General features: G+C 36.8%; 1 protein-coding gene across 1 annotated transcript in view; it reads left to right on the top strand.

Annotated features, from left to right (window-relative positions):
* LOC134583062 (protein Z-dependent protease inhibitor-like) overlaps positions 1-14,504 on the top strand; it is a 325,782-nt gene extending 311,278 nt beyond the window's left edge. Inside the window, exon 5 of the mRNA XM_063439818.1 lies at positions 13,972-14,504. Within this exon, the coding sequence (XP_063295888.1) occupies positions 13,972-14,163 (192 nt within the window). The 3' untranslated portion in view covers positions 14,164-14,504. The remainder of the gene's footprint in view (positions 1-13,971) is intronic.
* The last annotated feature ends 1,160 nt before the right edge of the window (positions 14,505-15,664 follow it).

Here is a 15,664-nt window from a genome sequence, read left to right as displayed (position 1 = left end):
GGGGCCTCGGCTTATATTCGGGTCGGCTTATACTCGAGTATATACGGTATTTACTATCTTCTTGCTTTGTCTGCTAATCTTAAGACCCCCATCTCCACTCTCCTGGAACTCAGCTGAATTCCATCTCTATTCTATATTATCTACCACATTTATGTTTCTGTGTCTCCACACCCATCCTCCACCTCCGCACATCTAGTTTAAAGCCTCCTCTAACCTTCTTACCATCCTCTACCCTATCACAAGAGTCTACTCCCATTCAGGTGCAATCCATCATGGCCATAAAGATCACATTAAAGCACAAAATTGTCCCAATGCACTAGAAACCAAAAAAAAACTCCTTCCTACACCAAGACTAATCTCTAACCTAAAAAAAATATATCTACAGAGGGGAAAAATGAGACAACTCATAGAATAGTATGTCAAAACCAGTAAATATTCATAATTCAAGGTTACACTCACACTAAGTTGATTGTAGACATGTCAAAATTTATGAAGATAATATAGAGCTGATGTGAATGCTTCAAACTCCAAAAGAGGGCGTGTGGGAAACAAAAAATAAAATAAAAATAACAATAAGTGCAGATTTTAAAGACCATCCACTGCGCTTAGATTAAATAACACTTATACACTTGAAGTGATGTTCAGGCATATAGTGGTCTTAAAAGGCTGTTATTCCAATGATGGAATACAATCTTTTGGAGTTTGAAGCATTCACATCAGCTCTATATTATCTTCATAAATTTTGACATGCCTACAATCAACTTATCAGTGTGAGTGTAACCTTGAATTATGAATATTTACTGGTTTTGACATACTATTCTATGAGTTGTCTCATTTTTCCCCTCTGTAGATATATTTTTTTCTGTTTGTATTTTCTGTGAGGACTGGGAGGAGTCCTTTTTATCTACATTGTGGGAGATACATATAGGTAAATTATCCTATATATGTTATTCACCGTTTGGTGTATGTTTGTTCCACTTTAAAGGGTACACACCATATATATAATCTCTAACCTAATCTCCCACTGCTTTTCCACTGTAGCACTTGGCACAAATAATATCTCAGAAGTTACATCCTTGGAGGTCCTCTTCTTAAGTTTGCTTCCTCATTCTCTGAACTCATTCATTAATACCAATATGAACCATAAAATATGTCCAGTTGATGCAATCAGGGTAACAGATTACTCACGTTTTATAAAAAATATTTTAATAAAAGAATCCCCTGCCACCACAATAATAGAATCCCCAACCGCCCTGTCTAGCCTTTTCTTCATTGTTTCCTCAGCTGTTAAAGGGTGCAGTTTCTTCCAGCATAACCACTCCTGAGCTGATATTTCCAATATCTTCACTTAATCAGGCAAATCTGCTGGTATGTACAACACCAGGACTTCCCTCCCTCTTTGCTACCATGTCAAACAGGGTTACTCACTGTGGCGGCCACCCGGATAGGAACACGGAGTTTGACGCCAAGGAGGTCTTTTTCCCTATTTACAGAGCTCTGCTGCAGTAATTCCAAGAACAGTAATAGTCAAGAGTAGAATTCCCCAAGTAGCAATAATCCAAAGCAGATATAGTTTTCCCCCACAGACATTAGTCGAGACTGAATGCTGGGAGTGAACTGTTTTATTCAGAGCCACACATAGCCTCTCATGCAAAAGCCCCTACATGGGGTTTCCAAGACAACATTACAGTGTAATTCTTCCCATGATCTTCTGTGCCTGAGTGTCAGGATTACTGTTTCAGCACACCTAGGACTAAGGATAACGTCTAACCGGACCTTAGAATGGCTGGACTTAACCAATCGAGAATAGTCAAAATACTTGCCGAGGTCAGGTACACAGAATGAGACACAACGATTAGGAAAAGCCAAAAGTCAAGGATATCAGAAATCAGGGAAGTCGAAATGGAGCCAAAGTCAAAAAACAGAAAAACATGATCAGGAACATACACTTGGATAACCATCAAAGGGAAACCACGACAGGGCACTGACCAAAAGTCAATTTGGGTTTAAATAAGCCTCTTGAAGCTGTAATTGGCTGTATGTGGCCTCTGACCCCAAAACGTGCGTTAAAGTCTATGACGTGACATCGCACGCACGTAAGCGCCATCTTTAATATGGGCAAAGGCTATCTCTTAATTAAAACCCGAACCGCAGTGGCCGGTGTCTCTATGAACGGCGCACATGCTGGGGACAAGGACGGAAGGAGGTTGGGTAGCGGTTTGCCACGAGCAAGGTAAGTATTTATTATTTCTGTTGGCATCACCGCTGTGTTTCTGTGCGGCCACACCGACAGAATCCCACGGAACCGTGACACTGAGAGATAATTACCGGTAAAAAAAAAAATAAAATTCAATTATCTCTCAGGTTTAACACATCTTAAGCACTTTACATATAATACATACACTGATCACAATCACAACATCACAGTCACAACATTAAAACCACTGACAGTTGCAGTGAATAACAGTGATTATATAATTTCAATGGCACCTGTCAAGGGGTGAGATACATACTCTATTTTTTATATTAATTGTATTATCCTTCATTGTTATTAATTCATATACTTTTCAACTTATTTGTATTTGTGAGTTTCAATTATTTAGCACAGCCACTTTTTGAGCTAAGCACAGTTTGCACTACTTACGCTCATAAATAATTCACACATTTTAAGCACTTTACATATAATACATACACTGATAACAATCACTACATCACAGTCACAACATTAAAACTACTGACAGTTAAAGAGACATTCCTAAAGCTATAACACCAACCTACACACCAGGGACATAGCCAGGGACAGGAGAGAGGAGAACAGGGTGGAGCTGGCACAGGGAGCTAGCACCGACAAGGCCTACATACGGCCCATAATCACGCTTCCTTGAATGCACACACACATACACTAGCCTACACTCCTTATTCACACCCACTATTACTCTCCTTCATCCTCTGGACAGCACCTTGAGTAGTGACTACACATAACACCACCCACCTATGTCACCCCATATGCCCATACATACATGCAGTCCAGTGGTTCAATCACACTTTGTTTTTCTTGCTCGTCAGCATGTTTATTATTGTTTACATGTCTCCAGACCATCAGTTACTCTGCGAGCAACGTGTCAGAGCCCAGTGTCCATTAGGAGATGTAGGGGCATCCCACGGCAGAGGTTATTACGGTATGGGTACCCATAGCAGCCAGAAGTTCTACAGAGACTGACATTAAGGCGCAAATACACCCAGTTGACAGACAATATCCCAAGACTGATTTATTTATGATTTATTTATGCTAATTTATTTATGGCATTTTGGGAAGACCACTTTATTTATGGGCAGCATGACTGGGTGGAGAACTTGGTTACCTATGGCCGTTACATAGATGATATCTTCTTTATATGGGAAGGACAAGAAGAAGATTTGTCCACCTTTATAAATATTTTAAACTCCAACACATGGGGGATCCAACTAACAAGTAGTTGGAGTAAAAAATAAGTTATCTTTTTAGATCTACATATATATATAGAAAACAATTGTATTAAGACTAAAAACCATTTTAAAACCGTTGAAGCGAATAGTTTTATAGGAAGAGACAGCTGTCACTTTCTACCATGGTTGGAAAATGCCCCTAAGGGGCAATTCCTTAGAATAAGAAGGAATTGCACAGATGTAGAAATGTTTGAAATTCAGTCCAATAAAATCAAATCAGATTTTATGGAAAAAGGATATGAAGGAACAAAATTAGAAATATCAAGACAGGAAATTAAAGAAATAGAGAGAACTAGTATCCTACAATATAAAGAGAAAGAGGGAAATGCTGATAATAAAATTCCGTTTGTATGTACATATAGTTCAAATAATTATAAAGTGAGAAAGACAGTGTCGAAATATTGGCACATCCTCCTCCAAGATCCTGCATTAAAAACTTTTCTCCTAGACAAATAAGAAGAACTTTCTCGGAGGAAACAGCAATCCTCAGGAACTTAGAGATAAGATATAAGTGGCTATTCCCGACGGCAATCATGATCTTTTATAAAGATCAAACATACATCTTCAGAGACAATACGGCATTAAAACAGAAGATGATATCCCTGAAACTTACCCAGTAGTTTAAAAAGAAATGTTTTTTTTTTGTTTTGTTTTTTGGGCATTCGCATACATAGAAATGTCTCTAGAGGGACACAAATATAGAGATTAAAATGATAATTTGCACATATTTAGCCGCATAAGCCACATAATCCAATGTAGAAGCACATGGTGAAGAATTGGTGAAAAGCGTGTGGTTTATAGTATATACAAATATAAGAAATAACACTTAAATGTTGAAAAAATGATGGTATACACTTGGAGAAAGTATAAGCTATAAAGAGGCATAATTGAATTTGCACAAAATGTAATATAGAGATTAAAATGATAATCTGCACATATATGGTCACATAAATTAATATAGAAGGACACGGTAAAGAATAGGTGAAAATTGTTGTAGTCTATAGTATATATAAATATAAGAAATAACACTTAAATGTTTAAAAAGAAAAAAAGTTGATACACACCTGGAGAATGAGTGTAAAATATAATTTACATAGATGTTTAAGTTAATGTCTGAGCACAAAATGAAATATAGAGGCACAATTGAACGTATGCGCACAAAATGAAACTGACCCCTATAATAATCATAAACACAGTAAATATTGTATGATGTGGCATTTATGGGACTCTATGAAATAATGATATGCAAGCCCACAATAAGTATAAGTTTAATAAATAATGTATGAAGAAGGTATAAAAGGGAAGTTAAGGTAAAGAGAATGGGGACTTTCAAGGGGAGGCTAAAGTAAGGTATAGAGAAGGGAAAATATAAAAGGGTGGAAATAGACATTAACTTGATGATAAACATATGAGCTTTGAAGAGGCTGTTTTAGATAGAATAATAGCCATCCTGTGATGAAATTGTATATGAAGGATAAGGGAAATAATATTGCAAAAGGGTAAAAAAAAGAGAGAAGAGTGCTGAGAGGAAAGAAGAATATAGGACATTAACCGCACACTTTCCTGGTCCAGTGTCCTGCGACGGCAGCAGGGTTAAATATGAAGACTATATATAGAACTTCATATTACGGAATGAATGTTACAAGAGTAAGTTTGAGGATGAGTTTCTCCATGAGGCTTAAGTATATGGGGCTGACTGGAGAAGGTATGAGAGAATTTGTGTGTTGGATGCTATCGGAAGGGGAGCTAAGAGGGGAAGAGGGTGTGGGGGGAGTCAAGGTAGGATGTCATTAAATATATTATCTATTAACGCAAGGGGCTTAAACTCTGGACAGAAAAGTGGCTATCTGTATAAACTATTTACTGACAGTAAAACAGATATTGGGTTTGTTCAAGAGACACATTGGGTTAACTCTATGTCCAAATTATGGAAGTTTAAAAAATTTGCAGTAGTCCATAGATCCAATCTGGTTGGGAAAAATAAAAAAAGAGGGGTGGCAATTTTCTTTTCAAGTAGCTTGAAATATGAGCTGATACATGAGGAGACGGACCCAGGCGGTAGGTTTCTCATAGTGATAGTTCGAATTAATGACATTTTGTATACTTTAGTAAACGTTTATGCCCCAAATCAATCACCATATAGATTCTTAGGAAATTTGATTCAAAAGATTGACCGTGTATCGTCTGGTAGCCTAATCATCGGGGGGGACTTTAATTGCATCATAGATGATAAAGTAGATAGGAACAGAATTAAATCAGCTTATACAGAAGCTAAGCAAAGAACAGGCCTATCAATGATGCAGACCATTTTGGCAAAAAATAGTTTATTTGATGCCTGGAGAACGTCCAATCCAGAAGCGAGAGATTACACATTCTTTTCAAATGTCCACCAGACATATACTAGAATTGACTATTTTTTGGTGAAACCTGAAAGCTTGGAGCTAATTAAAAAAGTGTCAATTGGACCTATCACATGGTCCGACCATGCACCTGTAAGTTTAGTTATAAAAAATAACCCCGAATACAAAAGTAGAGACAAATGGAGACTTAATGAAAATTTATTAAAATCAGAAATTAATGTAGAGGTATTACGCAATCAGACCAGAGAATTTTTTGAAAGCAATGATACTGGGGATGTCTCCAATGCCATGCTTTGGTGTACCTTTAAATCGTATATGAGAGGATGTCTCATAAAAATGGGTGCCATTATAAAAAAAATGAAAGGAAAGGAGCTTAATGAGCTTTATATCGATTTGGCAAAACAAGAACGATTACATAAACTCACCATAGATTACAAGATTCTGGAGGATATTAAAGAGATTAGGGCAAAAATCTTAGTAAGAACCCAAGAAAAGATCAATAAAGCTATGTTAACTCTAAAACAGAGATGGTATTATGGAAATAATAAAACAGGGAAAAGCCTTTCAAACAAATTAAAAAATAAGAATAAACTTCAATCTATAAATTATATAACAGTTGGAAGTAAGAAAATGATTTCTCCAAACCAAATAGCTAAGGCATTTGAAGACTATTACAAAGGCTTATATAACATAAAATTGAATGAGCCATCTGAGGGCGAAACAAAACAGTTTCTGGATAAATTGACCCTACCAAAAATATCAGTGGAGAATTTGAGTCAACTAAATGCCCCCTTTTCTATTCAGGAGATTAATAACACCATTAAAGCACTAACAGCAGGTAAAGCACCAGGCCCAGATGGCTTCTCTTCAATCTTTTATAAGAAACTAAGTGATATTATATCTCCATATATTTTAAGAACATTTGAAGATATTGCTAATCACAAAGCCATCCCAATGGAACTGTTTCAGGCCTCTATAATACCAATACCTAAGACAGAAAAGGATCCTACGTATACCTTAAATTATAGACCAATATCTCTTATCAATCTAGACATTAAAGTATACTCTAGAATTCTGGCCGATAGACTAAAACAAATCATACCCAACATTGTACATAAAGATCAGAGCGGGTTTGTAGAGGGCAGGGGCACATCTGATAACATCAGGAAATTACTGAATGTCCTATATCATGCAGACCAAAGCTTGTCTCCTTTTGCGGTGGTTGCCCTCGATGCCGAAAAAGCTTTCGATCGGGTTAACTGGAAATACATGGAGGAAGTACTGAGGGCCTTCGGCATCGAGGGTTACTTTAAGGAGTGTACAATGGCGCTATATAAGGATCCTCAAGCCAAAGTATCAGGATATATGTTTCAGTCTAATTGGTTCTCTATTAGAAATGGGACTCGACAGGGATGCCCTTTGGCACCCCTGTTATATATCCTCTCCATAGAACCGTTGGCAGCCGCGATCAGACAGAATGAAGATATCAGCGGGCTAAAAGTGAATAAGATGGAGAATAAGATTGCACTATATGCAGATGATATTCTACTGACCTTAGCAGACCCTATTAATTCTATCCCAGCCGTATTTCGGCTTATTAATGTGTTTGGTATACACTCAGGCTATAAAATAAATATAAATAAAACACAAATTTTGACAAAAGGTCTAAGTGGACCAGGTATAGATAAACTTAAAAAAGACTTTAACTGTGATTGGGAAACAAGAAACATAAAATATTTAGGGGTAAAATTTTCTCTAGATTATAGAGAAACGGGAGAACTTAACTATACGGAAATTGCAACTCAATTTAGGAATACCATAAAAAATTGGCAGGGATTGGAACTTTCTTGGTTGGGTAGGATTGAAGCAGTAAATTTTTATCTCCTTCCTAAGTTGACATTTTTATTTAGTAATCTCCCGCTGAGGGTGCCATACCAGACGATACGCGGTCTTCAAAGGCAATTAACAAATTATATTTGGCAAGATAGGAGACCTAGAGTCTCATTGGAAATATTACAGAGAGACTGGAAAGAAGGGGGGATCTGTTTTCCAGATGTACAGAGAATATATATGAACAATATGGTAGCTCACCTAATTAAGTGTGATAACTACTCAATGGCCAGACCAAATTGGCTAGATATTGAAAAATCAGATCTTGGGGACATGGAACCATTTTTGCTCTGGTGGTGTGATAGTGAATTTTTAAAAAAGATAAGATCTAGCAATCCAATGAATAACTTAATGATCTATATCGTTAAGCACTTGAAAAAGAAATATGGAACAAGATATATATCAACAAATGCCCCATTAACAATTCTAAAATTTTATATAAAGGATATAAATATCCAAGAATGGGGAAATGGTGGAGTAAAAAGAATAGCGGAACTTTTAATTAATAATAAAATGTTGCCATTTCCAACTCTACAACACAAATATAATCTCCCTTCGAAGGAAATATTTAATTATTTAAGAATAAAATCCTTTATTATGGGAAAAGACTTTTCGGAAAGTTCCCCAATGGACCAGTTTGTAGAACTTCAATATAAAAAAAAAATTGCCTCTAGATATAACAAATTCATAAGAAGCCAAAGGCAGATAGACAAAGCGCCAGCAATGTATAAATGGGAGCAAGAACTTAATTTTTTATCCCCGCTGGAGGATTGGCTGACGGGAGTACAAGCAATAAAAAGATATATACATGGGGTAAATATACAGGAAGTGTACTTCAAATTGGTATACCGATGGTATCTGGTGCCAACTCGCCTTCATAGATTCCAACCCACACTCCTGCCAGATTGTTGGAGATGCGGTAGGGAGTTAGGTTCATTCTCCCACATCTGGTGGGACTGTGAGGAGTTGAAACCTATGAAAATAACTCTATCGAAACTGGCAGATTATATGTTTGAAACTCGGACTGAGATCACACCCCAAATGTTCTTGTTTCATCTAGACATTCCAAGAGGCAATATAAAACTAAAAATTCTTTGGATTCATATCTGTATGGCAATAAAGATAGTGATGGCAAGAAACTGGAGAAATATGGGTGCGTTAAACTGGCAGGATATATGCATACAGATTGACTACCAATGTAACATGGAAGCTGGGATTGCTAAAACTTCAAAAGAAAAATATAATGAAATTTGGGCCCCTTGGGTTAGATTCACTAACGATCTACTAACCCTTCTTGTATGGCTGCAGATACAGTAGAACACTAGAGGTCTATTAGAAGCACGGTCCGTTTGTTATTTATAATTAACATCATTAACTTGATTACTGTTATTAGTATCATTATTGTATTGTATTAGTGTATTTTGTATTGTATTATTTCAAAATATTTTATTGTACCATGCTAAATATAATATGTAAGCTGTATCTGCATATGAATGAACTTTTAAAAAAAATAATGAAAATAAAGATTTATATATATAAAAAAAAAAAACTTTTCTCCCAGAGAAACCTCGCTTTATACATAGAGGAGTCAATAACCTAAGGAAATCTTTAACTTCCAGTTATATAAAAGAAAAACCTAATACAAACACCACTTTTTTAAATTCAGAAAAAGGTTTCTTTGGATGTGGAATGTGCCTAGCCTGTAAAAGAACCGAAAACAAAAAAAAGACATATAAAGAAATTTAAATGCAATGAAGGGCATGAATATCCGATTAAAGAATTCATAACGTGCCATTCAAAAAACCTCATCTACCTCATGCAATGCCCATGTGGGCTAAATTATATAGGGAAGACTACAAGAGCCCTACACTTAAGAATAGAAGAACATGGTCGAAATATTAACAAAGGTTTTGAAAAACATAGCGTGTCACTACACTATAAAATCCACCATAATTGTGAGACAAAAGGTACAATATTTCTGGGAATAAATAAGATATCTAAAGATTGGAGAGGAGGTAATTTTAATTTAAAACTGAGTAAAGTAGAAATGGAATGGATTTTTAAATTCAATAGCCTTATCCCTAATGGTTTAAATTCAGATCTTGAAATGTGTAATTTTTTAACTGATTAGTTTTAGTCACTCCTCCTTTAAAATAAAATAAAATGTTTTAGTATATATTAAACTGTCATTTTCAAGTCTTTCTATTCCACACGTTTTTATATGTATACATTTTTATCATTTTTTCTAGTTTTTATCCATTTCATTTTTGGGGTCTATTTATTACTAGTGGAGTTTTTTATTTGTACAAGAGTTCTGGTGTATAACTGTTTCCTCCTATTGCCTGATATGTACTGATTTGCTGACACATGATATATATATATACATATATCTTGGTATTCTTTCCCTAGGTGAATTAACTAGGTTCTTAAGAACTCGTCTGTCTCTGAACACTAAGCTATTTGTGAAATGCTTTTCCTAATATATGCTTAAATATGCATATACATATTCCTTCTTAAGTACTGGTGTTGCAGAAATTTCTGTATTAATGTTAGTGGAAGAATTGTGCTTTTCTGATATTGTGTTGTGAATTTTTCGAGGAACACTGCTTCAAATATGGCACAGGACATTATAAACACGGCCATAAGGTGGAACGCATGGTCGAACGCACTGTGGAACGCATGATGCAAAACATGCCGAAACCGGAAGTGATCATACCCGGAAGTAGCCGGGTGAAAAGGAGGCTTGAAACACAGGGCATCTCCATCACCATGAAGATTGCCCGCGGAAAATACAAGCCTAAAGCCACAATTAACAGGATATATAAGCAGGAAGGAGTCCTTAATGCCTCATGAACATTTTTTCCAGCTGAGGAAGCCAATTTGGTGAAACGCGTCCTGGATGAACAGTGAGCAGACAGAATTGTCTTTTGGACTATAGCCACAAGTGTTATTTTATTTATATACCATTTTTATATTGATGTTATATTATATTTTTTACATACAATAAATTACATATATACATTTTTTTTACACTTACGGCTTTTATTCTTACCTGCTATTATAAAGAAGGAATGTGGTCCTTAACCACATACGTCCTATGAAGCGAGCCGAGATATTGGCTCTGGGTTTGTGAGTATATTAGTATTATTCCATAATATACATCCTATATACACAGACTGTACTACGCTATATGTTCCCTCCTGTACCTATTATCTAGGATACTGCACCTGGAGAAAATTTGGACCAAAAGGAGGGTGAGGGTCGCCTCTACGGACCCTAAGGCGCATATACCTGAGCTAGTGTATTAGCTCAGTAAAGTGTGAGTTAGTTATTTATGCACTTTATTTCTATTTATTCTTTGTATACAGGTTACACTATGTTCTGTACATTTGTGTTTTTTATTTAAGGTAAACCTGAAAACATTGGGACTACTCATAAATATATGACCCATTAAGGTATAGCAAGGTTTTTCCTTCACTACTCCTATATATCCACTGCCATTAGAGCGCTACACCGGATATTTCTTTCTTTTCCATTATTTCTGATATAAAGATAAGCACGGTGGTACAGCAGCTCACGCATATTTATTTGGTATAACCTAGATCTTATCCTACACATATAAGCGCTTGTACTCTCCATTCTAATGTTAGTGAAAGTGTGATTGACAAACTGCACCTAGCTTACGACTACTGTATGGACACTTAACGAAGACAAAGAGTAGACCACGGCCGACTGTTCAGTGCCCACTAGATGAAGACAGTGAAGTTAGAACAGATGCCAAGGTGTCCATGTTCCCGATCAGCCCAGCAGTATAGGGTGCACGAAATATGTGGTACCCTAGATTGTTGAACATACCTTCTGTCCCCACGATATAAAATCAGTGCTCAATAATGTCGACTGTTGAAATATGATACGCATGTCCATACAAGATGTTTTGTACGTTAAATTACTGTGACTCAGATGTATTTAAGTGATCAAACTCTAATAAAATACAAAAAAAAACAAAAAAAACTACTGACAGTTGCAGTGAATAACATTGATTATATAATTTCCATGGCACCTGTCAAAGGGTGTTATGATATTAGGCAGCAAGTGAACAGTCAGTTCTTGAGTTTCATGTGTTGGAAGCAGAAAAAATGAGCAAAGGAAAAGATTATTTATTTATAAAATATGTATTTATAAAATATTTTACCAGGAAAGATACATAGAGATTTCTCTTGTTTTCAAGTATGTCCTGGGTGATTGCTAAACCAGTGGGTCAGAGAAATCCCTAACATGGCAAGTCTTGTGGGGTGTTCCCGGTATGCAGTGGTTAGTACCTACCAAAAGTAGTGCAAGGGAGAACAGCTGGTTAACTCGCTCATAGATGCACATGGGGAGCGAAGGCTAGCCTGTCTGGTTCGATTACACAGAAGAGTTACTGTAGTTAAATTTTAATGTTTTATTGCTGGCAATGATAGAAATGTGTCAGAACACACAGTGCATCACAGTTTTCCTTGATGATCCCTATCGAGCTCTGAAAGCACCTTGAATAGAGACTTGCCTGGTCTGGTGAATCACGTTTTCTTTTAGATCAGATGGATGGCCAGGTGCGTATGGGTCATTTAATTGGGATTGCAACAGGATGCACTATGGGAAGAAGGTAGGCCGGGGGAGGCAGCTGGTAAATCTTGTATCTTGGCATTCATGTGTTTGTTACTTTGACTGTACCACCTACCTAGAGATTGATGCAGGTCACGTACACCCCTTCATGGCAATGATATTCCCTGATGGCAGTGGCCTCTTCAGCAGTATAATTCACACTGCTACACTGTAAAAAAAATGTACAGGAAAGCATGAGGAACATGACAAAGAGTTCAAGATGTTGTCTTGGCCTCCAAATTCTCCAGATCTTAATCTGATTGAGAATCCGTGGAATGTGCTGGCAGAAAAATTCTATGAAGCCTAACAGATTTCCCTCTGCCTACTCTTACACAGAAAATGTGTATCCAGTGTAAATGTAGGCAGTTCATTCTATAGAAAGTGGTCAGGGCCAGAGCCAGATTAAGTTGGAGGAGGCTGAGTGTGCCTATGTTTGTTGGTTGTGTGTTATGGCTAAATTTTGTATGTGGCCGAAAGCTGAGTGTTTTTGTTCTCCTGCTTATCTTACCCTGTTGCTCTGGCAGAGGCACAGTGAGAGCAGCATCCCTGGTTGTCCAGTGGGGGAGCATTGTGGTCTTCACCAATATCAGGTGCAGTCAACTTTAAGAGCTCCCAGCACACAGTTAATGATTGAGAGTGCTGGCTGTGGTACTCTGAGTCATGGGGAAGTTCCAGGGGACCAAGGCCTTAAAGGAACTCTCTAGTGTTAGGAATGCAATGTTGTATTCCTAACATTATTGTGCCCTCTGGTCATCCCCCTTGGTCACCCCCCTTGGTGGGGAGCCCCCACATTCCTACATTCTCCCACCTCCCTTGCTTCCTGGTTCTGAGGGGGGTGTAGGGCCTTTTTTCCCAAATTTCACAGCATCACCCATCACACGGGCATTACCATAGTTCGACGCCGTCTAAAGACACGCGCATGTCGTTCTCTGCTAAATCTTGAAAATGTGCAATTTGTTGCTTTTGACCATTCATGTGCCGACTCCAAACACTCAGCAACGCCGAACACTTACCCTTCTCTACTTGCTTGATCGCCAAACGTCAGTTTGCGAACCGAACACAGGCACCTATTGCGCAGAACCTCTGGCAGTGGATCTGGGATCTCACACTTCTCCATTTGTGCCCAATCATGCATATGAAAGTGTTTCATGGCAACACTTTGAGAGGTGTTTTGGTAGGGCTGGTCGGCATCACTTCTGACCATCGGGCCCCTTCACACGCAGCCTTCTCAAAAGTTGTGAACCGCCACCTATTCCATACTGGGAGGAAAACACGGCTACTTATAAGCATACTCTTTTTACCTTTACTTGTTGATGACTGGTCAGTTTTTTTTCTTTGTTTTTGTTTGCTGCTATGCAGTTCAGTAAAAAAGGTGAATGCTAAATATTCGCCTCCTGTTATTATTAAAATTAAGATTTCATGTTCATTCACTACATCTATAATACTGAAAGGAAAACTGCTGAACTTTTGGAGTGGAGTAATTGTTTTGATTGTTTTTCTCTGTTAAAAGTTGGAACTTTTGGCTGTTTACTTCAGAGAGAAGATGATCTTATATTCTACCTGTTCATTTTATGGTATATCTTTTCATTTTTAGGTGACACAGAGGGCTGTAATTGAAGTGGATGAGAAGGGATCAGAAGCCTCTTCTGTGACTGGATCAGAAATCACGGCATATGCTTTGCCCTTCACAATCAGAGTGAATCACCCTTTCCTTTTCATGATAATTGAAGAAAAGTATAATTCACTATTCTTCATCGGAAGAGTGGTCAATCCAACAAAGCTTTAAAAAAAAAAAAAAAAAAAAGAGAGCAGTTGTAAGCACTGCATGCTGGCATGTATAACAAAATGTAATTGTCTTTATTATCATAATACCCTTTTGAATGTGATAAAAAGTAACACCAGAAAACAAAACCACATCTGTAAGTTAATGAACAGAACTCTGCAATGAGAACTCGTCAAGCAGATACTTTTAGAAATTCAGCAGAATTCAAACACAGCAGGCTACTACTAAGTCCAGGCCAATCCTAACATAAATGTTTCACAATGTTTCTATTTTTAAAAATCAACTCATTGAAATTAGTTTTCATTTTTTATAGTCAATAAATAGTTATACAATTTAGAAACAGACTGTAAGCTCGTTTTTAAATATTGCCGATTTAACAGACAGTTGCTACTCATTATAAGGGTTTATAGTAACATCAGCAAGCTGTTTCCAAATCCATTCTCAAATATCCTACCAACTGCAACTCGCCATTACGGTTAAATTAGACTTTTAATGTCCCCCTGGGAGTAACGATAGGTGATGATAAGCATTACTTCCAACTCATTTCAGGCAAGATGCAAATTTAAACATGTCTCAGCTGAATGTAAAAAGACTAAAAAGAGTTACGTTTTAACAACTACAAAATCTCAAAACATACTATAGAAAAATATATATGCTAGAGTCTCTAATACACAATAATGTATTTATAGAGAGACTATCATCTCTCTATTAATAAAGGAAAACAATGTGACAATATACCATTTATGAGTATTTCATAGCTTGTAGATATGATTAAGCTAGAATGAAAAATAAATTATCCCAAGTCTTACAATGACCTTCTACAATTCTATTTTCTTATAAAGACACTAAAAATAATTTGGTACATCTATGTTTTTTTCCAAAAGGTCGCCCTGTAGATGGATATTCTACGTATCACTGGTTTGTAAGTAAACCAGAAGATATTTTAAGATATTTTAGGCGTGTTATTCCATAGGAAATAAGAAGCTAATTCTTTCCTAATGTGGCTGACAATGAGTCATCATAATGCAGTGTGTTGTTCAGTTTCCACAAACCTTTACCCTTGAAGGTACATTTGTCTCTCAAGACTAGGGTGACAGGGGCCTGGTCAGATCAGTTAATTTGTTCTCTGTTGCATTCTAATACCTGGGTAACATCCTCTGACGTAAGGTAACATTTGTTAATGTGAGATTAGGAGTTGTGTGCTTATGAATAAAATTAATAATTCTTATCATTAAAATGGAACAATCTCCATACAGCAACCAAATTGTGAAAATGTAAAAGTTTGAGGATGGATTTGCATGAACGTTATAAAATATTCAGTCAGGAAGCAGTATGTTTAGCTGGAGAATCTCTTTCAGGGTCTGTGATATAGTTAAAGTCCTCAAAGAGCACTAGGGAGCCCTTACATACATCACTTATATGATTTCAAAACAGCCACAAAGGATCTTTGGTCTGAGTAAGAGCAAGTACGCATTAACCAACACTTATGGGATTTAGTTTATTA

Source organism: Pelobates fuscus, chromosome 13 (genome assembly GCF_036172605.1).
Source record: "Pelobates fuscus isolate aPelFus1 chromosome 13, aPelFus1.pri, whole genome shotgun sequence".
In the NCBI taxonomy this organism is placed as follows: Eukaryota; Metazoa; Chordata; class Amphibia; order Anura; family Pelobatidae; genus Pelobates; species Pelobates fuscus.
The sequence above is the reverse complement of the archived record's forward strand: the minus strand, read 5'-3'. Positions and strand labels throughout refer to the sequence as shown.